This window comes from Diplotaxodon limnothrissa, linkage group LG3 (genome assembly GCF_057381915.1).
Source record: "Diplotaxodon limnothrissa isolate DT_005_m linkage group LG3, D_limnothrissa_male_GT1.1, whole genome shotgun sequence".
NCBI classification, from domain to species: domain Eukaryota; kingdom Metazoa; phylum Chordata; class Actinopteri; order Cichliformes; family Cichlidae; genus Diplotaxodon; species Diplotaxodon limnothrissa.
The window spans coordinates 14,203,616-14,231,158 of record NC_140598.1 but is presented as its reverse complement, the minus strand read 5'-3'; the positions used below and the strand labels follow the sequence as shown (position 1 = coordinate 14,231,158).

At 41.9% G+C, this 27,543-nt stretch overlaps 3 protein-coding genes across 4 annotated transcripts in view; 2 read left to right on the top strand and 1 right to left on the bottom strand.

Annotated features, from left to right (window-relative positions):
* Positions 1 to 27,543, top strand: part of LOC146634600 (protein NLRC3-like) — a 720,577-nt gene that overhangs the window by 29,014 nt on the left and 664,020 nt on the right. For both annotated transcript variants that reach the window (XM_085377952.1, XM_085377961.1), the window contains one exon: positions 982 to 1,158. In XM_085377952.1, the coding sequence (XP_085234078.1) occupies positions 982 to 1,158 (177 nt within the window). The remainder of the gene's footprint in view (positions 1 to 981; positions 1,159 to 27,543) is intronic.
* On the top strand, positions 11,424 to 14,558 carry LOC146634625 (stonustoxin subunit beta-like; the record flags this gene model as incomplete). The annotated part of the gene is made up of 2 exons (XM_085349661.1): positions 11,424 to 11,443; positions 13,967 to 14,558. Coding segments are annotated over 2 exons (612 nt in total), but the record flags the coding sequence as incomplete, so codon positions are not given.
* Positions 21,390 to 25,305, bottom strand: LOC146634624 (neuroligin-2-like). The gene is made up of 4 exons (XM_085349650.1): positions 25,256 to 25,305; positions 23,406 to 23,610; positions 22,524 to 22,837; positions 21,390 to 22,218 (listed from the first exon to the last, which is right to left on the bottom strand). Exons 1-4 carry the CDS (start codon positions 25,303 to 25,305, stop codon positions 21,390 to 21,392), a joined length of 1,398 nt encoding a protein of 465 aa, XP_085205776.1.

Here is a 27,543-nt window from a genome sequence, read left to right as displayed (position 1 = left end):
ACAGTCAAAATATCACTTTCTACGTGTATTTTAAATTTTGTCTGAATTTAGATAAATTGTGCTGATACAGTTGGTCAAAATGAGAAAATAACAGATTGGCAAGATAAACTGTTTTTAAAGGTAAAATATAGAGGCCACATCAAAAGTAGTCAAGAAGGGTTAAAGGCTAAAAGCAAAGTTGTCACCAAGTACTGTTTATATTTGTGTGTATTGCTGCAGCTTTTTTGAGTATTAATTTGGTGCCTTTGTGTGAAATAATGGTATTGTGAGTGATCCATATAGTCACAAAGAATAGCCACTTGTTTCTGTGCTACCAAAGTTCCCCGGCTTTCATTCAAAATGTGTTTATCGTCAGCACCTGCACATTAAACTACTTAAACATTATAAATGTCTTCAAGCTCACACTGAGGCCTGTGGGGTACTATCAGCCACTGAGACAGTACACACATTTATATGTGTTTGTATATGAATATTTCATACTTTAAGACTGCCTGTTTATTTAAGGGAGATGAACAAAATACATTGGAATTGTACAAAATAATATCATGGATGATAAATTAAATAGATTTTAAGTAGATGCTTGTGCATTCTTAAAGTCTTATATGTTGAACTGAACTATGTGATCTGTTCAAAGCCTTAATCTTAATTTGAAGTGAAATGTGCATTTTGAGTTTATACACTATGTATATAAGGCGACCGTTTCCTTTTGCAGTATTTTTGTGTGGTGTACTTTTCTATGTCTTAACAAAAGGGGAACAAAGGTGTTTAAGTTCACCTAGGATGATGTGTTTTAATTTTCACATGGTCTTGCTTGAATTTGACCCTGACAAAGGCGTATGAACTCTGTCAGCTGTTTGGAGTTTCCATTTTCTAAACGTCTACATTCTGAACCTTCTTCAGCTCTCAACAGATGATGAAACACTGAATGATTTCAAGCTCACACTTTGTCTAATAAACTTACATCTTTCATTCTTTATACAGATTGAGGGACTGTGGTTTGTCAGAGATCAGCTGTGATTATCTGGCAGCAGCACTGAAGTCCAACCCCTCCCATCTGAGAGAGCTGCACCTGAGCAGGAACAACAAGCTGCAGGATTCAGGAGTGAAGCATCTGTGTGGTTTCCTGGAGAGTCCAGGATGTGGACTTGAAACTCTGGGGTCAGTCAGCATGTTTTAGTTGTGCTGAGATGAATATGATGTGAAAGTTGTGCTGACACTAAACTGCAGACATCAGGCTGATATTATACTGATCCACACTGAGGATCTTCATGGTAAAGTCTGTTTTCTTCTTCTCTGGTTTAGTCCATTGACTGCAGCAGAACAATGTTCACATTTCAAACCTTCAAAGAAGAAGAAAAATCCTCCACTGGATAATTCACTGTGAAACTCTCCAACTCTTCATTCCACCTTAAAGTCTGTCTGACACTGAAATCCAAAGCAAAATGTGCGTTTGCTTTACAGACAGCAGTCCAACACAAACATACACACATCATCCAAAACACAGTCCAACATCCAAATCTCCTCCACTGCCAGCATGAATGATGGGAAAGAGAAGGAGGAACACTCTGACATTCAGGGTTAGAATGAGTTTCATGAAGCAGACTGTGAAGATCAAAGCTGCATTAGAAAGCTTACATGAATGAATGAGTGGACAGAAGTGGACAGAGATCATCTGAAGCACTTCAAAGGCTTTAAATCAGCACATTTCTCTTTATTCTTTATCAACTCTGTTAGTTTCTCTCAGTTTTCTGTGGAATGAAGCTAACAGCAGGCTAATAAGATGCTGACCAATAGGTTTCTATTAAAGGTTGTAATTTGTATATGAAAAAGTGCTTTGGCTCAGCAGGGATCAGCTTACAGGTAGAATACAGCTGCTGGATGGGATTAGCATGTCATAGCTATCTACCAAACTGCTAACTGGGGGATTTCAGGCCATCTATGGATCATTTTTGCTAACTGTTTATTCAGCTTAGGCTCACAGGGCTGCAGCCTGTGCCCTAGCTGTCATAGGGCAAGAGGCGTGGTCCACCTGCACAGGTGAGCAGTCCATCACAGGGCCAACAGAGAGAGACAGAGAAGCACTCTCTCACATCCACACCTACAGCCAATTTAGAAGCACCAATGAACCTAAGCAGCATTTCATTGGACTGTGGGAGAACATCCAACCTCCACAGAAAGGCCAACAAGCTTCAACCTACAACCTTCTTGCTTTAAGGCACTAGTGCCAACCACTTTTCCCCATTTCAGTCCAAATCCTGCATCTTCCTGTTTCTGACTCCAGGCCAGCTCCACTAACACTTTCTCATCAGACACTGCCACCTAGTGGAGGAAGTCTTAGTTCCATTTGAAGCTTCAGATTACAGTTAGTTCCTTTACAAAGAGGTGGAGGTGGTGGGGCCACAGCACCATCATCACTGAGTGCCATAGGACACTTAACCTTTGTTTCCATATGCTGGGAACTTCCTGTTGTTCCAAGGAGGACTGGAAAATGTGTGAAAATCTCCCAGTCAGTTCCTCACAGCACACTTCAATCATTTCCCTCCCACAGCATCAGGACCAGGGCTTTTTCTCTCTTTGGTCCCACTAAGAGATTTCCACACAAACACCTCATCAGTGGGACTCTCAGAGCTACCAGCCCTTTGCTACAATCACAAAGCTCTTCATTGAAATCAATGATATCAAAGCTGGAATCAAATGAGTCCAAGTCTTCTGCTGATTCAGCATCACATTCATCTTTGCTCCTTGTCCTGCATCCCCACCATGGACTTCATTCCTTTCCAAACCAGCCTTGAGTGTCCTTTATTCAGCTCATCCTCTGCTTTACTTTTACACCTGATTTTAGCTGCTTTATCTCTCAATGTTAGATTTGTATTGTTGATTGTCATTTATGCTTAGAAATATTTACTTATATATGCTTAGAGTTTTGTAATTAGTTGTAGATTGGTAGAGGTTTTGATCCTTGATAGTCTGCAAACTTTGTGTGTATTAGACAGCACTTTGGGAGCATGAGAGGTCATACCGTGTCTTATTGTTTTATGGTAGGATTAACGTAGCTACGTCTGTTCTAGTCTAGGTGCTCTTTGTTTAGATGAACTGCAGGACTTCCTCACCGTGTTATCTAGGATGAACCATCTAGGGTGAGGGGGAGGCTACCCTCTTCCTGACCAAGGATGTTTGACCCTTTGATCAGCAGTCCCCACACACACACACACACACACACACACACACACACACACACACACACACACACACACACACACACACACACACACACACACAGTATTCTTTGTTCACATGTATACCTATGTAAGATGTTATATGTTAATGACCCTATGCATATTCATGTAACCACAATAAAAGGAGTGCTGTGAGGAAACCTGGCTGAGAGTCTGACAGTGGTCAAGTGGTGGAACGACGCTTGGCTCCAGCCAGGTCTCCCTCATGCATGAGTAACCAGAGAACTTTGGTGCCTTGAGTCTTGCTTTTGCTGCGTAGCAGATTGTCCTTAACGTTCCAGCGAATAGGTTTATGTTACAAACCTATCACTCTTTCAACAAGTTTCTGTGCCTCCATCTTTTTCTTCTCTCCCTCATAACAAGACAGCTTCTTCTGCCTGAGAACATGTTGGAGTGATTTACTAATCCAGGGCTGCTTATTGGGGAAAATACTTCCTGTTTCCAAAGTAATCCCCATTTTTCCCAGAAAGAAATGTAAGTAGAAATCGATGATCTAAGTGAGAACATGAGCCTTTAAAAAGTCCCAGTGGGTGCAGTCAAAGCAGTCCCTCAGTCCCAGTATAGAGTCTTTGGTCCAGACTGGAACAACTGTGTGCCCAGTTTGAGCTCTCTTCAGTGCTGTGACCTGACAGACCCAGAGGGGCCATCACATCACATTTAGAAGCTCCCCTAATGGAGCCACAACACATGTCCAACACTTAGTCTGTCTTGTTGGACCAACTGGAAGAAATGATTCAAGGACTTAGTCACAGAACAGAGATTCAAATCTCCAAAATCCAACTGGCTGCATCAGGACATATAGTCTGAAACTCTGCACAGTTTCCTGTTTGAAGCTGCTTCCTGTTGGCTTCAGCTGTTTGGAGTTTCCATTTTCTAAACTTCTACATTCTGAACCTTCTTCAGCTCTGAACAGATGATGAAACACTGAATGATTTCAAGCTCACACTTTGTCTAATAAACTTACATCTTTCATTCTTTATACAGATTGGGTTTCTGTGGTTTGTCAGAGATCAGCTGTGATTATCTGGCAGCAGCACTGAAGTCCAACCCCTCCCATCTGAGAGAGCTGCACCTGTGGAGAAACAACCTGAAGGATCCAGATGTGAAGCAGCTGTCTGATCTTCAGCAGAGTCCAGACTACAGACTGGAGACTCTGCTGTAAGTAGAGTGATGGAGTGAGTGGGTGGTGCTGTCAGCAGTATTGTACTAAACACAGTCAGTATGAAACAAAGATCCAGTGTTTCCTGTAAAGCTGCAGCTTCTCAGTGAAGCTGTGAGAGGAGAATGGTGACAGGCTTCAGGATTGGACACAAACACTTCCTGTTTCTGACCTTTATGGTCACCATGGTAACGGCTGACACGCTCTGATCAAACACTGTCAACAGCCAATCAGCTCTCTGAACAAAGCAGCACGCAGACCAATGACTGCATTCATTTCCAAGTTTAAAGCAGTGAAGAACACAGTCTGTAGGTGAGGAAGAATTTAGTGAGAGCAGATGTTTGGATGGAATTCCTCCAGTTAACAGCTGGAACCGTCCATCTGGATTGTTGGGCTTGTTGTTGGGGTTCCTACAGAGCTCAGAGTGGACACACCAAGGTTCTTCTAATGAATGAAAGTCCAAACTCAAACTAGGAGGGAAAAACATTTTCATCAACTTCAATAAAAATCCAAAGATTAGAAAAAGTGAAGCAACAATGAGTCCTAGTACAGTCCCAGCACTGAAGTCCCTGCTGCTCTTTATACTGGATGTGCTGCATCACTGACTGACAGCTGATGAAGAGTCTCTGGAAACACTCGTTTATCTCCTCTGCTCTTCCTTCTTCTCTCTGCAGGTGGAGGTGATGATGGTAAACAGGACGGTGTGTGTGCTGAGAGAGGAGGAGCTGTGTCCTGATGATCCAGAGAGGTTGAAGCAGCAGCAGCTTGTGTGTAGAGACGCTCTGACTGGGCCATGTTACTGGGAGGTGGAGAGGAGAGCTTCATCCAGCAGTGACTGACAGAGGAATGAGAAGAAGTGCAGATGACTGTCAGTGCTGCAGAGTGAACTGCTCTGAGAACAGCTTCACTGTCAGACACAATGTAGAGTCCAGCATCATCCCTGTGTGTCCCTCTGGATCTGACAGAGGATCATCAGTGTATCTGGACTGCTCTGCTGCTGCTCTGTCCTTCTACAGTCTCTGCACAGTCTCTGTCTGACTCTGGCTTCAGACCCTCCTGGATCAAACTCACCTGGAAAGACTTTCAAACATCACTCAATAGATTTGAATACAGAATATATTTGATATATACTGTAGATGTACTGTAGAGTTGCAGTTTGTCACTTGTAAATACAGTCTGTGAGCAGCTGTGAGCTGAAAGATCTTTCTAGAAACAGGAAATGTTTTCACTCTTCTGTTGCTTTTTCATATATTTCCACAACATTAATATTGATCCCACCTGTCTCACCTGTTTCATGCTTTTATACATAATAACAGGACACGTGTGATCTGAGTGCTGCTGTGGTTGCTGTGCTGCACGTCTTCATTTAGATAACAGAGACATCTAGTGGTTCAGAGGGAGAACTGCAGGAGGTGGAGCTGTGTTTTAGCATGGAAAACTTTTTATCTTTTAGGCGCAGATACAAATATGACAAGTATCAGTGTGAGATACAAAAGGTCACATCAGTCAGCAGAGGGAACAGTGATCACACAGCAATGTAAGAATAGAAACATAACAGTGAATCTGGACATGTATACAGATGGAAGCAAACAAACAGGATATAACACTACATTAAAGCCACAAATGGGAAGAAAACAAACACAAAGGAAAATATATTTGATCTCAGGAATCCAAATCAGATGCTTTAGAGCAGGGGTCGGCAACCCTGGGCACGCGTGTCACAGCTGCCACGTGAAGGGTTAACTGATGGCACGACCATAGCTGGACTGGCCATCGGGCATACCGATGGTGATTTTTCATTTTTATGGGCTGATGATGTTTTTTTATTTTTTTGTAACGGTATAAACAATGAAAGATGGCGGATTGGCCGGATGCTGGTCGATGTGTAAAAATAAGTCAGTTGTTTGGTGGTGGCTATGGCGGAGCTTCCACAGAGGCAGCAGGTGGATGAGGGAAAGGGGAGGCAGGAGGAGCAGAGACCCGAGGCGGCCGCCGGTCCGAGTGTCAGGTGAACTGAACTTCAGGTAAGAAGTTATGACCTGCAGTCTGTCTGGGTCAGATATAAATCAAGTTTAGGTGGAGTTTATTTTCCTTGTGCTGACTTTTTACAGTCAGTTACAATAACTCATACTGTGTACTAGCTAGCATGACGGAGTTTCTATACAGCTGGGTGGTGCTATGATGTTACTGATAGTGAACTTTACAGTGGCTTGCAAAAGTATTCGGCCCCCTTGAACTTTCCCACATTTTGTCACATTACAGCACAAACATGAATCAGTTTTATTGGAATTCCACGTGAAAGACCAACACAAAGTGGAACGGAAATCATACATGATTCCAAACATTTTTTACAATAAATAACTGCAAAGTGGGGTGTGCGTAATTATTCTGTCATGGAAAAACACACTGCCATCAACTGTTTTGTTTTTGTCAAAATCACTGTAATATAATCACTGTACCTTTATATACACGTGACTTGTATTAATGCTGCTGCCCTCTTGTGGCTAAAGTGTAATTATGTTCTTGTTATTAAGGAAAACATTTGAGAGTAACATGAAAAATGAGTCAGCACTTTGGCTTCAGCTTAAGAAATCCTCATTTTTCTGTCATCAGTTATAGTTGCATGTATTCATTATCATAATTTAACCTTTAATATTGATGTTTTAAATAGATTTTGAGTAAATTAGCAATTTTATGGTATTTTATGGTTGTATTAAATTAATACATCACTAATGAATTAATTATTTCAGTAATTAATTTAAAAATGTACATAGTCAATTAAAGAAATATATTAATAATGAATTATCAGTTAATTTCATTTAAAATGTTTCATTATTTGTTTATATACAATTCAAATGAGTTAATTACATATTTAATCAATTATTGGTTTGTTTTCTATTTTGATTATTTTACTGACACATTTAATGAATTATTTAATGATGTATTTATTTAATTCACGTTGCTACTCCTGGCCCTGCATCGCTGTTCATAAATACATTTTATTTGTCAGCTTCACCCATCAAAGTCAGGGGGCGGGGTTAATGCTGATCAAGTCAAAACCATTGCTTTGGTCTGGTGGGCGTTCTTTTAGTGGGCTTTTCTGTCACGGCCTGCGTGGCAGACTATGATGAGGGGAAGGAGGACCCAAATGCTGGACTCTTTGATGAGGTCAGTGCGTTTATTTACAGTGATGCAAAATAATCCAAACAACAATAAATCCCCAGTGCGTTCCCGACTCTGACATGTCCTCTTGCCAGTGTTAGTGTTCTTTGTCTCCGCTCCTCAGTGTCTGAGCACCCCGTGCTCGCTGCCCTCTCGTCTCCACACTCCTCCTGGGGAATAACAAAGAGGCAGCCGTCAGCAACGCCACAATACAGCAGACTAACCTTAACTAACTCGCCAAGAGACTAACGTGACGTTACGCAATGATCCAGCATCGGAGACAGCTCCACCACACTCCTAAGTAGCTCCTCTGACGAGGCTTGATCAGCTGCAGGTGTGGCCAGGCTCCTGGCTGACACACCCACACACACACCTAGATACACAAACATGGAAACAGGAGACAGCAGCACCAAAAACACACATGTCCATAACTTCTTACAGGCCCTGGGTCACCCAGACCCCGGTCCCATGACAATTCCTCAAAACTAAGTAGGCCTACACACCAGGGTTTGGACATGTGTGGACCCAAACTATACTTTAACTTTACCCTTTTTTGTGTGTCACCAAATACACTTTAATATCTTCTAGACAAGAATGTAGTGGCATAATCTTTAACCTCCTAAGACCCAAACTCCTCCGTGGCATTCATTTTTAATTTCTCTTTGATATTTGGGGATTGGGACCTGATGAATGTAAAAACAAAGAACTACCACATTTTTTGTTTCTGAGAAAAATGAGAGCCACATATGAGGATATTTGTCTAAAATTTCGATAGCACAGTGGCAGTATAACATCCTTGTGAGTGGATATCAGGCCCTTGTAGAGCAAAATGTAGTATTTTGGTCTAAACAACCCAAAATGTGATGTCCACATATGTGGACGCCAGGTCCTAGGAGGTTAAATATCTGCTCACTTTGTCAAAATGAACCTAATCATCTCTGATGAATTCAGTGATGTCTGCCAGCTCACCTTGCAAGTGGTCGAGCTCATACCGCCGACAACGCGGCCACAACTTGTAAACCCCCTGCTGACTATCAGCTCTGGAGTTATTTGTTTATGTTAGTTTCAACTGTTCCTGCAAAAAGTAAGCACGTGTTACTGATAAAAAGTCCAATAGAAGCAAAGTCTAAACTTTGAAAACAAAAACCTGTCTGATTAAGATCTGATCTTTGGGGGGTTTCAATAAGTAGTGTGACCCGTGTATATGCATCAGGGGTGGGTTTTGATTATCGATTTATTGATTAAAATCGATTCTGGCTTGGATAACGTGATATCGATTCATTAAAATCCTGAATCGATTTTTAATATAAATTTATTTTGGCCAAAACGCCAGAATCTCAGGTTAAACCTCCCAAAGTTTCAACAACCACCAAACAGCTAAAACAGTAAATGAGAGCAGGAACACGGATTCTGCACAAAGACGTAAACACAAAGCGCGGAGCCGCCGACGCATCAGAATCAGTGAGATGTGACTTTCTCACCTGACTGCACGGACACGAGCTGAAAGCCGACAGCTCGCTGATTCTGATGTTTCGGCGGCTCCGCGCTTTGTGTTTACGCCCTTTTTGCGCTGATTCTGAAGCTGCAGGTTTGATGTCTCTCCAAACAATATTGAGTAAACCAGCAGCAAAAGAAGCTCCAAACTACGCTTCACATAAACATCGTCATGAATTCCCTCTGATTGTTTTGCTGCCACCAGGATAAAATCACACTTCATGCACAGCTCTCTCTCTCTCTCTCTCTCTCTCTCTGTACTTCTAGAACAGTTTCCTGTTTTCTGCATTATTCGCTTGCTTGTTACGCACAAGTCTACCGTTCTTGCAGCCTGTCGGCCGCTGTTTTTTTTTCTTTTACTTACTTCTGAAAACAAAGCCTCGTTTCTGCCGTTCAATACTGAACAAATTTAAACTTTTTAAAATGATGCAAAATTGCAAAACGCTCAGCTGTGTCTGTAATCAAACCTCTGTAACTTTGCTCTGCTTCACGTCAGCAGCATCAGGTAATGTTCATATGTTCATTAATGGTTTTCTTTTGTTTTTGATGTACTGCAGAATATTTGTATAAAATCCCAGGCCAGGAAAACCTTCATGTTTTTCTGTTTGATCCTCAGCTACTTTGACACAAAGGCCTCTGCTGTGACGCTCACACCTTTGATAAAGTCTCGCAAGTGTCAGATTTCTTTTTATAGATATAAAAATATAGAAATGTACTGATGCATGTAGTAACTGTTAGCTTTAACTGTACAAGGCTTGTTAGACATAATGAAACACATCGTGCAGATTTCTGGATGTTAGACTATAATTTTTATTATGATTATTAATCTTGAGTCTAAAAAGTCAGTCAAGTATATCCAGGATATCTTTCTGTTAACTGGATTCACTGACCCTAACACTGGGACCAGGATAAGCGGTCGCATGAAGCTGGTTATCAGCTGACAATCTTATGATTTAATTAATTTAATTAAGTTATTTAATTTTTCTAATTTTTCCTCTACATTTCCCCTGAAATGAAGGGATTGTGTTAAACATGCTTTAGTTCCTCACATTTTTCTGCATCTCTTTGTTCAACCCCCTGAATTAAAGCTGAAAGTCTGCACTTCAAACACATCTGAGTTGTTGCATTTAAAATAGATTTTAGTGTATGTACAGAACCAAAATCAGAAACTAAGTTCTCTCTGTCCAGATATTTATGGACCCAACTGTATAATCTATACAGCACGTAAAAAATGCTGTAAATAAAGAAGTCTGTGAAAATGTGGCACTTAAGGTCAATTTAAACTGAAGTGATATAATCTTCTCCCCACAGTTTGAGTTTGTATTGTCTCAGCTGCAGACAGACTATGATATTAATATTATTAGTTATTAATATTATTAGTTATAAAGGACACCTTCCTGCCTTTAGTCTTATTCATGATGATTATTAGTCGTCTTCTAATGTCCACAAGTCTGTATGATGTGTTTCATAGGTTCTAACAAGCCTTTTAAACTTAAGTTACTGCATTGCTGAAACACCAACATCTGCTTATTGAACAAAACAAAAACAACCAAAAGACCACACATCTGATTTTATTTTTATTTTAATAGACTTCCAAAGATTATACCAGATAACTGGCCTCAGAATATAATTGAATAAACATGTTTAAAAACGATAACCTAATCCTGTCTTGACAGGCTGAGCTCTTCAGTATCCACCAACAGCATCGTCATGCTGAGTCAGACGTTTCTGCTCCTGCTGGAAATACTCTTCCTCTTTCCACATTGTACCAAATGTTTTTAAATGTTAGTTTCAATTTAAAATTAAAGATTAAAAAAGTGTAACACATATAAACATCAGATAATTAAGACAAGCGAATGGTTCAGTTCCACATGTGCTCTGCTGACACTCTTCGTGGGTTGCCGACCCCTGCTCATTATTCATGTTACAGAAACACAGAGGTACGAGACCAGGCAGAAGACTTTCTGATTATTTGTTTTTAGTTAAAATAATTCCATTGTTGTCTAGTGATGGTGTGGTAAAGCTCTGTGAATGTGTCCAATTTTTCCGGCTTTGTTGCTTCACCCAAAGGCAGATCACACAAAGTTTAACTGCTTATTATGAAGAACTGACATCTGCTGGTCATTTAATGTTCAGCAGCACTGCTGTGAGAATACCTGTAGGACACATACCAGTGGATATGTGAGCACATGCACAGCTGCAGGGCTAGAAGGGCCCAAATGAATTAAATAAATAGATTCTTAAATAATTAATTAAATGTGTTATTAATTGATTAATTACATTTATTTAAAAATCATTAAATTTTTAATTAATTTATTGTAAATGTTGGAAAAGAAATTATTTGGCATTAAATCAATGATGTATGTATATATTTAATAAGTATTTTGAACTTAATCCATTAATGACATTTAATAAATTATTTAATGATGATTCATCGATTAATTATTGATGATTAATTAACCCTCCACATGATTTAACCTCTATAGAGATGATATTTTATCTAGATCATGTATTTTTCAAAGGTTCAGACCAGAAAGTTTAACATTGTTATTTTTCTCATTATTGTCTCTTCAGATTGAGTGTCTGTAATCTCTAAGAGAGAAGCTGTGAAACTCTGCCTTCACTACTCAGCTCCCAGCCCTCTAGTTTGAGACAGCTTGACCTGAGTAACAATGACCTGAAGAACTCTGGAGTGAAAGTTTTGTCTTCTGGACTGAAAAGTCCATATTGTGAACTGGAAACACTCAGGTCAGCGTTCTTGAAATGTTCAGTATATAAGGTTTAGAGGTTTACAATCTAAGGTTTAGATTGACTAATGGCCATTTTAAACTCCTGTTTCAGTCATGCCATTTCTTAATGATTTTTGGCTGCGATTTCCTGTTTGCATTTAGCTATTTTTCTCTTCTCTAAGAGTATTTGTCATGTCTGCAGGCTGTCAGGCTGCCTGGTCACAGAGGAAGGTTGCAAGTCTCTGGTCTCAGCTTTTAGCTCCAGTTCTTCCCATCTGAAAGAGCTGGACCTGAGCTACAATAACCCAGGAGAGGCAGCAGTGAAGATGCTTGAGCAGCTAAGACTGGACACTCTGAGGAATGTAGATGGCCGTTACAGCCACAAACAGTGTGTGATAGATGAGGAAACTGGCTCTGTCTGATTACTTAACGCTGGAAACCAGTGTTATTTGAACAATCACACATATAGGAACATTTTTCCATTCTGCTCTAACTTAAACAGTAGATGTCTGTATGGGGTCTCATAGGACAAAATCTCTGTCAGCAACAACGGTGCAGCCTGTTCAAACTGATCTCTGGAAAGGAACTGACATTTTCACTCTCTTTATTTATTTTAAGCTTTATCTGTGTGCAGAGACCATGTCCAGGACATGTTTAGCCTGGCCCAGCATAAACTAGAATTAGGGGGAAGTTGTTTCCCCAGCTTAGAAAAACATATTAGTAAAAGTAAATGGATTACTAGGTCACTCAACTTAACTGGCCGCCTACTAAAATGGGCTATTTTGCACTGCTAGTTTGCTGCTTCTGAGCGTTTACTACTGAAACTTGTTTGTGCTAAAATATCAAACCGGGTCACTGGTTGGGTGTTAGGCCCAGACTAGTGGGTGTTTTTGACTGTAAAGTGGATGTAGCATTAACAACCACTGGTCCTGGTACCCTGCAGCCTGCACTGCAGGATATGTGTTGCAGCACTGAGAGCTCCAGAAAGAGCCTTCATGGTGGCCCTGCAGCCAAACAGCACTTCAGTCAAATGCTGTCCAAAGTGGTCCCAGAGACACTGTTAGCTGTAACCATCAATGACCAAGAATTGTGTCATTTAATTCAGGGTTTCCCTGTATTATTGTTTGACATCATTTCTGAATAAATAAATCAAGATGACGAGCCTTTAAATGCACTTATGTTAGTATAAATATACAAAAATAAAGGATAATTTTCCTGTTAGGAGAATAAGAAATAAATATATTCATCACATGCATCAAATCACAACCTCCTCCTGCAAGAGTGCAGCATTGTGATTGGTTGATGCTGTTTCCATCATTTATGTTTGTTTACCTTGAACAAATTTGCTCTACAGAGCATTTTATTAATTAGAAGGATTATTAATAAACATCGTTCTCTCCTGCTTTTGGTGGAGTGAAACAATAACTCCTATCTCCAGAGGTACACAGGTCCACTGGCACCTGGTCCTAACTTCACCCATGTCTGCACCCTCAGACATCCCACTGTGGAGGCATCCTCGCCTGGACCAGTGGCTGCCCTTGTGAGACAGACTTTATGGTCACAAACAGCCCTAATCTGAGAATGAAGGCTCCTTTACATAGAAAGCAGTATGTGGTGTGATGACCGCTGCATTAGCTCAAAATATGTGATGCACTGGCTGCTGCACTCTACCTGTACTGAATCAGTTTTGTAGCCAGTCCCAGTCTTTACATTTAATATGCACCCACTCCCTGACAGCATGAATGTCACAGTGTGTTGGACCTTGACTGTGGCACATGTCAATGCTCCCTGGACATCGTGCTTAATAAAGGAGATTAAATGTGATGTGATTATGAGTTTTGCTCTTTTGAAGTTGAAACATTTATGTGTCAAAATGTTGGACTGTTCCTTTATCAGTGTGTAACAGTGTGTGTGTGAGAGTCATGTAATGTCCATGTGTGCATGCTGACTGTGCTGCTCTGACCCCCCTCCTCCTTTCAGGGTGGAGCCTGCTGGAGGCCGATGGTTGAGACCAGGTCTGAGGAAGTGTAAGTGTGTTTTTAATGGGATTCATGAAAACAAAGCAGCACACATTCAACCATCTTCATCATTCGCATCTCTGATGTCAGGAGTCATCATCAAAGTGTCAATCAATGAACAGATGATGGATCAATAACTGCAGCTGGATTGTGTTTGTTCTCTCCATCAGATTTCTGTCAACTCACAATCGACACAAACACAGTGAACACAAAGCTCCAACTGTCTGACAACAACAGGAAGGTGACACATGTGGAGGAGCTTCAGTCACATCCTGATCATCCAGACAGATTTGATGTTTGTGAACAGCTGCTGTGTAGAGATGGTCTGACTGGTCGCTGTTACTGGGAGGTCGAGTGGACGAGGAGGGCTCGGATATCAGTGAGTTACAGAGGAATCAAAAGGAAAGGAAGGAGTGATGAGTGTGTGTTTGGTGGAAATGATCAGTCCTGGAGTCTTTTCTGCTCTGATCATTATTCCTCTGTGTGGCACAATAACAGAGAAACACCCATCTCCTCCTCCTCTGTCTCTAACAGAGCAGCAGTGTGTGTGGACTGTCCTGCTGGCACTCTGTCCTTCTACAGAGTCTCCTCTGACTCTCTGATCCACCTCCACACCTTCCACACCACATTCACTGAACCTCTTTATCCTGGATTTGGGTTGAGAAACACTTCTGATTTTGAGATTTCTCCTTTCAAACTTATGAAGAAGACTGTAGGAAGATTTTTCCTTGGCCCTGAGTCAGTGACTCTGTGTAGTTAGTCTTACCTGTTAGAGAAACAGTTCAGTCTGTTCATGTCTGTGTCTTTCACTCAGAAACACATGATGAGATTCATGGATTCAGTCAGTTGATGTTTTAAACTAAATGATTCACAAATTATTATTCAACACAAGTTTGGTGAGCAGCAGGGCTCATCCTGCTTTTTGTTTTTGTGCATTATAATGATGAAATAACTTTGTCATGTCTGTGGTGGCCTTTGGAGAATTAAACCATCCTGTAGAAACTAGATATAAATGTCATATTTTCCAACATTGATATTTTTCTGTGTTTCAGACGACAATGAAAAGATAAAGAACAGTCTGTAAATCACAAGTTATCAATTCAAATGATTATTAAAGCCACAAGAGAAGCTTCCTGTTATTTGTACCACTCACCTGGTCATGTGATCCAGCTGTGCAGCCAATCATAACTGCCATCACTTTCTACTTTGATGTTTCCATGGTGAATGGACTGATTCTTGTTTAACACGTTCATACTCTGATGGATGCATCGGAGAGGGTTAGTGTCTTGCTCAAGGATACTTTGTGTGCCAGCTGGAGCAGTCAGGGATTGAACCACCAACCTTCTGATCATTAGATGCCTTGCTCTGTCTCCTGAGCTACAGCCATCATCAAAGCTCTTTCTTAAATCCTCTCTGAGAGGAGCTCAAACACGAGGAAGAGACGAAAGTGAGGGAAGAGAGTGGACTCATTAGTAAAATGAAAAACAGCCAGCGTTGATGTTTAAGACAAGTGAGGTAACAGAAACACTATATATAGCAGCGGTCACCATGGCAACATCAATGTCGGTTGCTACGTATTGTACTGATCCTGATCTGTGAGCCTCATATCAGGATATGCTGTTGTTTGTATTTGTTTGCATTGTTACCATTTTTGTGTCTTTTTTAACAAACTACTTTTATCTTGCCATCGTTTGTCAGAGAGTCAAACTACATTTGGTTCATCTTTCTACAATAAAAACATTTCTTCATCTTAATTATTGTATGTGCAGAGTTGTAGTTACTCACAGTGACCACTGGAGGCGTGTGATCCTGATAGTTTCCCTGGAACCGTCCAGTTCATCCACATGAATGAAGCTGTTGGTGATTAACGCTCATCTGTACAACTTTAACAACAATATCAAACATTTAATCGCTCTGCAAACAGCTTGTCTGATGTATAAACTGTGTCTTAAAGGATCAAAGTAAATGTCACATTGAAAGCAGATTTCACTGTAATGTCCTCTGTTTGAAATATTCCAAATATAATCTGGCTTGGTAATGATTTACTCATATATTGTCCACGCAGACTAAAGCAGTAGGAGATGAGATGAAAACAATTAGAAGAATCTTTACTCTTTAATGTCACAAATTCCTCTTTGTATGTAACATAACAACATACATGATACAGCTGCAGCAACTGAGGCGAGGAGAGAGGCAGCAACAAGAAAACTGGAAGAAGGAGACCAACAACACCACCTGTGGAAATCTTTCCCCAATCAAGCGTCATCATATCAGCATTTCATCAAAAGCACACATGCTCCGACCTGACAATGCAGAGCTGTGGCAAAATCATTGAAATCATTTATGAAACAAATGAGTGCATCAAAAATAAGAGTGGAGCTGCAATGAAAGAGAAGTGAACTTTCTTCAGTCAACACAAAGTTTTCCCTGACAGGTGACATTTAATTAAAGTGACTTTATCACCACACACACATTCAGAGGCAGTCTACAGGAGCAGAGCTGCAGCTATTCAGCAAATGTCTCCCTGCAATCCTCACTGCAACACCTACATGTGAAAATGAAACCACCTCTACTGTTCACACATGAAACGTCGTGTGAAGAACCAGTTTTCCTCAGATCTCTGTTTTAGTAACTCTGAAGTCTGAACTTTGGATTTTTGCATCCTGTTTGTACTGATAACTGTCAGTGGATGATTTTGATCCCAAAGAAATCTTTAACACACATGTAGTGATGGGACGTGTTACTGAAACAATGGTTAGGAAACAGAAATCGCCTGAGAATCTGCTCATGTTTAAGATTTCTTCTTTACAAACATTTTCTATGGCTGTTCCCAGTATGACCAGTGATACAAAGCATGGGAAATGGGGATTAGTTCATTCAGACAAATACACTTTTTAAAATGTAAAAATAAAGAAATGAATCAATAAAATAAAAAGTCAAAGAAATAAAAAATAAGGGTCTGAGGCGTCTGTCTCACTGTATCCATGGCAACAATTTACTTCCTGTTCCTTCATATCAGAACCACATCTTTGAAATCAAAACATTTAAGATTCAAATTCAACCACAGATGTGTTCAATGAAATATTAAATGAAGCAGTGCAATGTTTGTATCACTATCCAAGTTTGAACTCTAAGTAGAAGATTTAAAAAAGCAACACACACACACACACACACACACACACACACACACACACACACACACACACACACACACACACACACACACACACAGTATGCAGACATGATTTAGCTGATGATAACATAACGACTGCACAGACCCGTGGGATGATTCATGTCCTTTTTCTTACTCTATGCAATGATGAACTTCTTGCTTCAGGACCTTCTTGATGAATTTGTTTTCTAATCCACAGTTTTCTACCTGATCTGTGTGTTTGAAGTAAAATGTGTTGCTTCAAATGTAAAAGTTAAACAGACAGAAAGCATCAACGTGGACTTCAATCAGTGTTTTGTGTTCATACAGGTCAGCTGTTGCACACAGAGCTCCTGGATTTACACTGTGCCCTGGTTCCTGTGTTTCTGTATGTAGTTTAGTCTAAAGTGGATCCTCCTCATGCACAGACTGAATTATCTGTTCAACAATCAGCATTTCTGATTCATGGATTTCATTTGTTTTTGCTAGTTTTGACTGAGATTTCAACATATCTGTGGTGGCATCTGTTCAGTGTTATGGAAGTTTTACAGCACTAATCTCACTTCACTCTGTAACATAACAGTGAACAATATTACTATTAGAAAGATTATTAGAGAAGCCACAATCAGATGATCCCCTATGAGGTGTCCTTGGTTATAGTGTGAAGTCATCTGAGGGGAGAGAGAAGAAAGAAACACTTCAGTGTTAATGAAAAAGTCATCAGTCTTCTTATGGGAAGAGACCTCCACCAGACCAAGACAGATAACCATCCAACACGTTCTCATCCCAAAACCTAACAGACCGATGCCATGTGACAAACCGATGCCATGTGACAAACCGATGCCATGTGACAAATCGATACCTTTCGGTCTCCCTCTCTCTCTCTTGTGCTCCTGCTCCTGCCAAAAGCAAAGCAAAGCATCCACCCTTTTCTTACCGGCGTCGTGAATTGTTTGTCAACATCTACTCATCCTAACGTTGGTCCAGTCTTTGTCTCAGTGTCAAGTCAGTCAACACTTTAGTCCACATGGTCAGTCCAGTCACAGTCCAGTCACACACATCATGCACACACATTCACACTAGATCTTGCTGATAGTGGAGCCTCACGCACAAAGCATCAGAGTCTCCACCCTCATCAATATGAGCTCATTTATTTGTTCTTTCTTTTGTTTTTAGAAAAAGAGTTCTTTATGATCTTGGACTGGATTGACTCGCTGCAATCCTTTTAGACAGGAACTCGCAGGTTCCCACAGGTGACCTTTTCCTCAGCCCATTGTAATCTGGAAAAGCTCACCTTATATTTGCTCTCACAACAATGTTTTACAGCGCTGTTAATTCAATCTTGCAGGCCTGCTTAGAACAAAGAAGGAGGAAAAGAGAGCTGATTATTAGCTCATCAGAGCACAAAACATCATCACCAAAGGGGGCGACACCTGACAGTTTTCTCTAAGTGCACTGTTACAGAAATAATGAGCCGCTCCTCGACATGTCCATGTTTAGTAAAACTCCCTCTATTGAAATAAGAAAACAAGCCAAAGCTAACTGACAGAATGAACCCATCACTAAAACAACAACCCCAAAAATCTTCATCACAGAAAAGTTTTGCTTACTAATCCAACAATATGTTGTGGGAATTAGAACTTTCCGGGTCATAAAGCTTTTGCCCGACTCTTGGCTTAACTAATACTGACATAGTCTGAAATCAGACTTAAAGTCACTCCCTCTGTTCATTTAGGATAAATGTATCTATATCTGATTTAGGCTAAGTGCCTTTTGTTTAGATGAACTGCTGGACTTCCAGACCAGCAGGTTTAGGGAAGTCTTTATGGGGTCACACTCTGACCCCCCCACCACACACACACACACACACACACACACACACACACACACACACACACACACACAGGCAACGTACTCTTTGTTTGTATGTAGACGTCATATGTTAATGAACGTCATATGTATATTCATGTAACCTCAATAAAAGAGCAGTGTTACGGGGGAGCGGACGAGAGCAACTGGGGTCAAGCGAAGGAACGGCGTTTGTCCGGTTCTCTCCCGTGCACGGGAAACATGAAGAACTTTGCCTACTCGTGTCTTGCTTTGCTATGTAATTAAATTGTCCTTAACGTTCCAACGAATAGGTTTATGCTACAAACCTATCACTGAGGTTAACTACACAACCCCTCGCCACCTCCTTATACACAGGAGTGAGTACAAAAGGGTTCGTACGGACGCATCAGCCGGCCGTCCTTCTGCTCGACACTGTTAGCTGAAAGATGATCGGATCATCCTCTGTCCTGTATTTAAGGCTGAGAGTCTTTGTCCAGTCTCTTTTCCACAGCTACTGTCCACAGCACTGATCCACCTGCAGCACAGCCCCACTCAGTTGTTTTATGATTTACTTTGTGCACGTTTCCCTTCCACTGAGCTTACAAAACCTCTGACAGGAGAAGTCAGGCATGTGTTTCCCCCACCTCCCCTTTTAGGCAGTAATAAAATAGAAAACAAACAATCAAACAGGCTAAAGCTAGAGCACAAGCAAAGACAGCACCGGTGACTAAGTTCTCCCATACTGGACGTACGCTACCACGTGGGCTCAAACAGCAGCACATCAGCTCAGTTTACATACTGTTGACATCTTCATCAGAGGGTCAGCAGGGAGCGCTGCTGAGCTGCAGTGGTCTCCACCAGAGTGACGGAGCAGGAATCACAAACAGCACAAACCCACCGTGTTGTTTCCACCCTGTTCAGGAGATCTGAGCCCCCATCCCTTTTTTTCATGTTGCAGCTCTGCACTGCAGGCCCTGAACGCCTCCCGGTTACCCTCAGTGTGCTTAGAGTTTAATTTACAACCGACGAGCTCACAGATCATCTGCAGGCAGGTGAACGAACCCTTAATGTGAGGATAATAGCAGAGCTGAGCTGAGGTCAGAAATAGTCAGGAACGGTGTCGACACAGTGAAGTCAGCTGTTTGGGAATTTGTCTGATTATCAGTTTGGGGGGGCGGTGTTAAATAACAAAGGCGGTGTAGGATGGAGAGAGGAGGAGGGAGGGAGCAGTGATGATATGAAGTCAGAATACACATGTGGCAGACATAAGGGGGTCAGACAGGAGCAGCATCAGTCTCTGCTCTGTTTTGTTAATAACGTAGAAAAATAATTTTGTACAATCAAGCTACATCGACGGACGCTTTACCTCACGTACCCTAAAATGAAAAAGTAGTGACAGTAAGACGGAGGCTGCACATGACACCATGACTGAGTTCACAGCTGTTGCTTTGATTCTAACGTTTAAGACTTTTGGCATCGACTCCGTTTTAATAAATGAGTGCTGGGAGGTGTCGTTTGACTTCAGGAGCTCCTGCAATGCTCCTGCGATGCTCCTGCGATGCTCCTGCGATGCTCTTACTCTGCGGGAGAAAACCAAAAACCAAAAGTAGCAAACATGGAGCGATATGACTCGTTTAGATTTTGGGAAACGTGCATCGACAGGTACAGTGTCCTTTTCCCCGCGTCTTTAAAAATAATTCATGCATAGATCCACCACTGAGAAAACCCTTTTATATACTTTCTCCTTTGTACACATTTTATATAGAACTATATATAATATCATTTCTCTATATCTATATTTTCAGAAAAATTCTTTCCACACAATAAAAAACAACAATTAAACAAATGCTTCAAACAAAACAACAAAAAGAGAGAAGATGGAAGAAAGAAAATCACGACTGAGGCCAGTTTGGCACTTTGTCATGAGAACATGACAGAACTCTGTTAGTTGACGGTAAATAGCGAAACTCTATTTTTCTTTGGTTTTTCTTCTCCCTCGATGAGAAATGAAACACAGCAGTACTTACTTGGCACCTAAAAATGCTGGTCGAATGAAAGATATCAGTGTTTTCATAGTTATATGTTTAGTGTACGCCTCCCCCTCCAGACTGCTCAGCAGATCGGGAATTTTTAGAGAAGAGCAGGAGGGAGGCGTGTCAAATGAGAGGAAGAGAGCAGTAATAAAACACGGATGTAGAAAAGAGAAGCATAATGTGCACATAACACACAGGAGATGGAAAAAGAGATGACGCCAACGTAAAAAAGAGAAAACAGCGAGGAGCGAGAGAGCATTCGTCCCTTTGACAAATGTTGGAGGTCTTGAGCCTGGAAACAGCAGACCGTCTTTGAAAACAGTATCTTTGAAAGATCTGAGTCACCCACCCCAAACTGCTCATCTGCTGCTGGACACTTCAGTTGCACCTCCACATGCCACCAGTGGAGGGAGCTGCCAAGTTTCACAGCACATGACGCAGCAGGTGTAGTTGCTTTTGGAGAAAGAAGAGAATAAGAGGACAGAACGAAGGCCCACGTCTAGAGGCCTCCCTTCCAGAGCGGAAGCAGAGCCAGTGTTCCTGGTCCCTAGGTGGCGCTGTGTCGGGCCTGTCCCTACTATACCCTGGTGGTGGAGTGGGGGTGGGGCAGGGTGTTGTTGTGGCCGGTGGAGGGGAATGTGTTGAAGTCGTGAAGAGGCTGCATGCTGGTGATGGTGCTGGGGATCACGGTGATGGTGTATGGCGTCATCAGCGGCACGTTGTCGGGGGCGCGGCGCAGCGCCAGGGTGTAGTCGGGAGGGCAGGCGGGCCGCAGGATGTCGTGGGGTCGCAGGGGCTCCATGTCGTGGTGAGCGTCGTGCTCCCAGTCCTTCATCTGCAGGGACATGATCTCCTCCTCCTGGCTGTGAGCCAGGTCGTTGGCGGGGCCGCCCCGCTGAGGGGACAGCCGGTGCCGGCGCATCTCGTGCCGCTTGTCACGCTTGTAGTAAAGGGCGGCGAAGGCCAGGATGTTGAGGAAGAAGAGCGACGCTCCAACTGCAACTGTCACGCTCAGTTCGGTGGAGTAGTCGCGGGTGTCTCCGGGAAAGAGGTCCTGGGGCGGGCGCTCTGAGCCCTCGGGCTCAGGATCTGATGGGAAGGTAGGGTAAGGATGACGAGTGGTTCGAGGAACGTTGTTTCTGGGCCTCATGGTGCCGGGGTCACGGCCTGCGGGGGAGCGCGTAGTGGTGGGAAAGAGCACGTCGTGCAGGCTGTGAAGATGAGGGACTAATTCCAGCCAAAAGGCCACTTTGTTAGCTCTGTAGTTGTCTCTGACACGAGGTTTCAAACCGATGTGAAGGTACTGCTTGTCCTTCCAGTTGAACTTGGTCCAGATGACCTCCTCGAAGCGGTTGGGCTTGGTATGAATGAACTCGGTGTCCTGAGGGACGGGCAGGTTGGGGTCCCTGGTGGAGCATAAAGGTTAAACGTTTCAGTTCAAAGTTATATTCAGTCTCCATTATAAGTAACATGTGGCATCAATACACTGAATACAGACAGGAGGCCCATTCTCTGTGCAACCTTTAAACTATCTAAGACCAACCGGCTGCTCTGGGATCTGGATGCTTTTGGTGAACCAGTATGTTCAATTCTTCAAAGCCACACGGGAATTAAACTAGCAACCCAGATTCAAGTATTCAAGATGACTAGAAGGCTATCAGTGAACATACAGTAACGTGTACAGTTTACACTACTGTGACATGAGGCCTACCCAGTCTTTGCGAAGTTAGTCCAGTAAGTCATGACCACAGCGCTCAGCATCACATCGTTCTTGGAGAAGTTGCACGGGAACAGGTCCGTGGCACCGATCATCGGTACGCCGAACACGTAAGGTATCTCGTCTCCGTGCGCGGCGTCGGCCCACTCGGGCCGCGTCTCGGTTTGGCAGTGGTGGTAGAACGTGTAAAAGTAAACTGGGGACTGAAACTCAGCATGGAGTTTGGCAGTGGCCACAGCTGGTGCCACCCACTGGTGGTCCGTAAACAGGAAGCGAGTGAGAAATCTAGAGAGGAAAAAAAAGTCTTTCTGATAACAGAAGGAGTGACAGGCAGCAGAGAGGAAGCATGACTGCATTATCCAAACATGTCTGTACTGTGACTGTGGTCCGGCTGTGAGGGGTTCGCAGGCCGATCTGTCAGAAACACCGACACTGAGATTGGGAGCCCACTACCTGGGGGATGATAGCATTACTGCCCACAGAGCCTCAAAGGTTAAGGCGCAGACACGCCGTGATGTGGATGAGTGGCTCTCTTTAGCACGCTTGTCTTGTTTGATGCACTTCACTGGGCTCACATGTTACTGATTCCATTCTTTACTCGCATGTTTTAAACGCTTAAAGCACTTTCACAGCTTTTTATATTCTTTTGAAAATTCATGTGAACTCAAGCTGTCAGAATTGTAATGTAAGCTTTGATAATTGTCCACATTTGTCATTTTGACGATTATCCGTTTATTTTAATGAATACAGCAAACAGAAAAAAACAAACGAATCAACAAACGCGGCTCCTAATAAGACAAAACATGATGATGCTGCAAAATGCAGTTAAGTGAGAGGAGGCTGTAAAATGGAATAACTGAAAAAGTGGCAGTGTACAGAGGTGGCGTCCTCACCCTCTGGGTAGCCGTAGAGGTTCTCAACAAAGTTGGAGATGGTGTAGTCGAACGCCGCAGCTGAGATGCCGTCGTTGTCCTCACTGTCGTCCACAAACTTCAGCCCCTCTCCCTGGTTCACTCCTATCAAGATGTCATAGTTTAGGAGCGCCCCCTGGTGGAGCAAATAAGGAAGAACATGCTGAGTGCTGGAACAGAGCCTGTGTGCATCACAAGTCTACAACAGGAAGTGCAGCTGAAGCACAGCTTTGTGAATTGGCAGCATTTCATTTCCCAGTAAACAAAATAAAGATTAGCTGTTGCCATGAAATTCCTACTATAAAATGTAAATACTGCAATATATGCAGGGTTCATACACATTTTTAGGGTCAAATTCAAGCACTTTTTAAGCACATTCAAGGTCAATTTTCAAGCTTTTCCAGCACATTACCAAAAAAGAAGCATGTTTCACTTTGCATCACCTCAGTAAGACCTTGTAAAAATTTAAACAAATCATCTGAGGTCGATTTAAATGTCTTTTGTTCCCCTTTTGTTAAAAGAGATGCACACAAAAATACACACAAAGGAAACGGTTGCCTTACATGCATATAGTGTACAAACTCAAAAAAACACATTCCTCTTAAAAATTAAGATGTGCAAATGTGAACAAATCAACTTGTTAGAGATCTTCATCTCCACTGTAAATAAACAACAAGCCAGAAAACAAGAAAACTGCACCAAACACCACAAACACCAACAAATTAATGTCTTCTCATCAGACATTGAAGCTTCTTTCCTGTGTGACATAAAAAATAAGAGACAGATGTTTGTTTTGTCTTTTTAACTAGTTAAGCACCCACGCTCAGTCATCCACCCATTCACGCACACATTCACGCACTGGTGATGTAGCTACAGCCACCCTGGGGCGCCACCAGGCCCTCTGACCACCACCAGTAGGCAACGGGTGAAGTGTCTTGCCGGGTGAAGTGTCTTGCCCGAGACTGTCCAAGCCGGGGCTCGATTACAAGGCGAACTCCTAACTCTTGAGCCACGATCGCCCAGTGGGGACATGGGGACATTTCAATTTCCAGCAGGAAGCTCCCCCTTTTTGTTAAACCCTTTAGATCAGGGGTCGGCAACCTGCGGCTCTTTAGTCCTTATAGTGCGGCTCCGCGTGGTTTGTGAAAATAAATTAGCTGAAGTGTATTTTATTTATGTTAGTTCTTTTTTTAACTTGTAGTTCTAAATTGGAAGATTATTGTGATTTTGCAATATACAAATAAAATTATATTTTGTTATTTTTTCATCGCTCAAAATAAGCGTCACACTCGCGGAAGCCGGTGTACCCGGCGAAACGCCGTGCATTTATCGAGCCTTTCAACCCCAGATAGGCCAATTATGGCTCTTTGGCTCTTTGGGTCTTAAAGGTTGCTGACCCCTGCTTTAGATGAACAGAGTTTTTTAATTAAATACATAATCTTTAATAAATGTTCTCTTTTCTAAAAAGTAGGATAATTAAAAAAACTTTTATTATACCGCTATTGAGTAGAAAAAAAACTCGTGTTTTTTGTCGTCTGTTATATAATATTAGTGATGTTTGTGACAATTAATTTCTTAATCGGCTGGACTAACCAATAGTCCACAACCAGGAAACACTGAAATTTTAAGTTAAGTTTGAAAACAGTTTAAAAAAAAATACCCCATTCCAAAATGTCTTGTGACAATCTCATTGGCTTAGGGAGTGATGATGTCATAGATCTTAAGAATCTTAAGTCCTTTGATGTTTTTCCTTAAGTAGGGGTGAGAAACAGCAAGTTTTAGTTCGTTTCAGCAGCATCTGTGTTTGCAGCCTACAAAACGTTCACCACAAGCTCTTCAAAGTCATCGTATAGAAACTCCAACATGTTTCCAAGAAAAAAACAACCAATTCAAAAAGATTACGCCGCCTCTCCTTCCTGGCGTGGCCGGCCAATTTCCCCAAATGGCTCCTCATCCTTCCAAAGGGCGTTAGAGGAGAGTAGGAAGGAAAACTACCTTCTCCAGAAAAAAATGCAACAAATTGAAGAAGACAAACTTCAACTGGAGGACAAATGTAGACGAATGGAAGCCCAAAATAAAGAGCTGGAAGAAAGACAACAGTGCCAGACGGACATAAAAATTATTAATGAGGGCTGGGGAATCAAGTTTGCTCAGACCCGAGAGCAGATTGTGCACCTCATTAAAGAAAACAGGCAAAAGAGTGCAGAACTAAAAGAAATGACCAACCAGCTCCAAGACAGGAAAACAATGACTGATAAGATACAACGGGATCTCCAATACATGGACCGAAAAAATCGGCTCCTCCAAAGACAGCTCCATGAAGCTGTGGAAGAAAAGAAAGAATTCCTCCAACAGAAGGAAGAGCAGGACAAAAAGCAACGAGACATGCAGCACGAACTGAAGAGCATGCAGGAAAAATACCGCATGCTGAAAGAAAGCCTGGATGAAACACTGCGCCAAAATAAAGACCTTCTTCAACAGAAAGAGCAACAGCAGGAAAGACTGAAAGAAGGAAAACGTATCGTCCAGGACTTTGAGTCTAAAAATCTAAAACTGCAAGAGTTTTGTAATCAGCTGGAGGACAAAGCAACTAAAGTGGAAGAAGAAAAGGACAAACTGGAGAAACGCTGCTCACAGATGCAGAGAAGGATCGATCAGATAGCGAGAAACAACTCCGAGCTCGTTAAGGGGATTTTGGTGGAATTCAATAACTTGAAGCGTGAAAACACTCAAATGCAGGCGCAAAAACAACAAGAAGACAAAATACATGAAGACCTGCAGCTCACGCTCCAAGAAATCCAGAAAAGAAACGAGCAGTTAGAAGACAAGCACAAAGAGGTCCAACAGAGAAATGCAGACATGCACAAGGACAAGCTGATACAGGAGGCAACATCCAAACAACTCAAAGACAAGCTTGAAGAACAACAAGCAACATTGGAAGAGGTGGAACAAAGATGTGAGAAACTTGAAGAACAAAAGGCAGAAACCATCGATGAGCTGAGAAATCTCATCCTGGAGAAAAAAGCGCTCGTGGAAAAGTGCATGAAAAAAAAGAAAAAATGGTTCCACTTGTTCCGGAGGAGAGACGCTACTGCTTCCTCAACTGATGTAGCCTCGTCTTGCTCCACCTCTGTTAACCCCCCCAACCAGTCCTGGCCGTTGACTGTCCCCTCCTGAGCCTGGTTCTGCCGGAGGTTCCTGCCCGTTTAAAGGCAGTTTTTCCTCCCCACTGTCGCCAACTGCTTGCTCAGAGGGGATTGTTGGGCTTTTCTCTCCTCTGCCTTGTTTCTTCATTTACTTGTTTAACTTTTTTCAACTTATCTAAATAATAAACCAATTAAATTTATCCTTTGAGTATTTTTCATCTCATCTTTACAGAATCTTTCCAAAACATTTTCAAACATTCAGATCTGTCTTTTATTTTCTTCTTGAAGCCTCATAAATGGTGAACTAAAAACCCGGAACATGGTTTGAAACATAGTTTCAGCTGAAACTGGCATAACATGCTGTGTGTGTGTGTGTGTGTGTGTGTGTGTGTGTGTGTGTGTGTGTGTGTGTGTGTGTGTGTGTGTGTGTGTCAGGATATCACTAGTTAGGTCATCATGTTTAGACTCATTCACTCCAAAATTATTTAGGCCAAATCTTTAAAACAGTATCATTTCATACACATTTTCAATTCACTTCAATCGCACATATGCAGAAATAATTATTTGCAGTATCTTATTTATTATGAGAATGTCATGCCTGATCATTTGTACCTACACCACCAAAAATGGGGGCAAAAGGGAGGAGATCATGTTTAATCGGTTATAAGAAAAGGTCAGAAATATAAGTGCCGACTGAGCAGTGTCCACAGAAACCTCTGACTCTCAGCTCAAAGCTCATATAAACCATTTCTACAACCAGCAAACAAACAAAGACACCGAACAGTTAAAAGAGCAGTGACGTCACCACGAATCTGTGGTCAGGTAATATCCATGTTTTGACTGATGATTTTCTGGAGTTAAATGTGAACCGAAGCATATTTTGGGTGTTATATGCTATTAAATACTTTTTAATTTATTTAAAAGTATTTAATAGCATATAACACCCAAAACATGCTG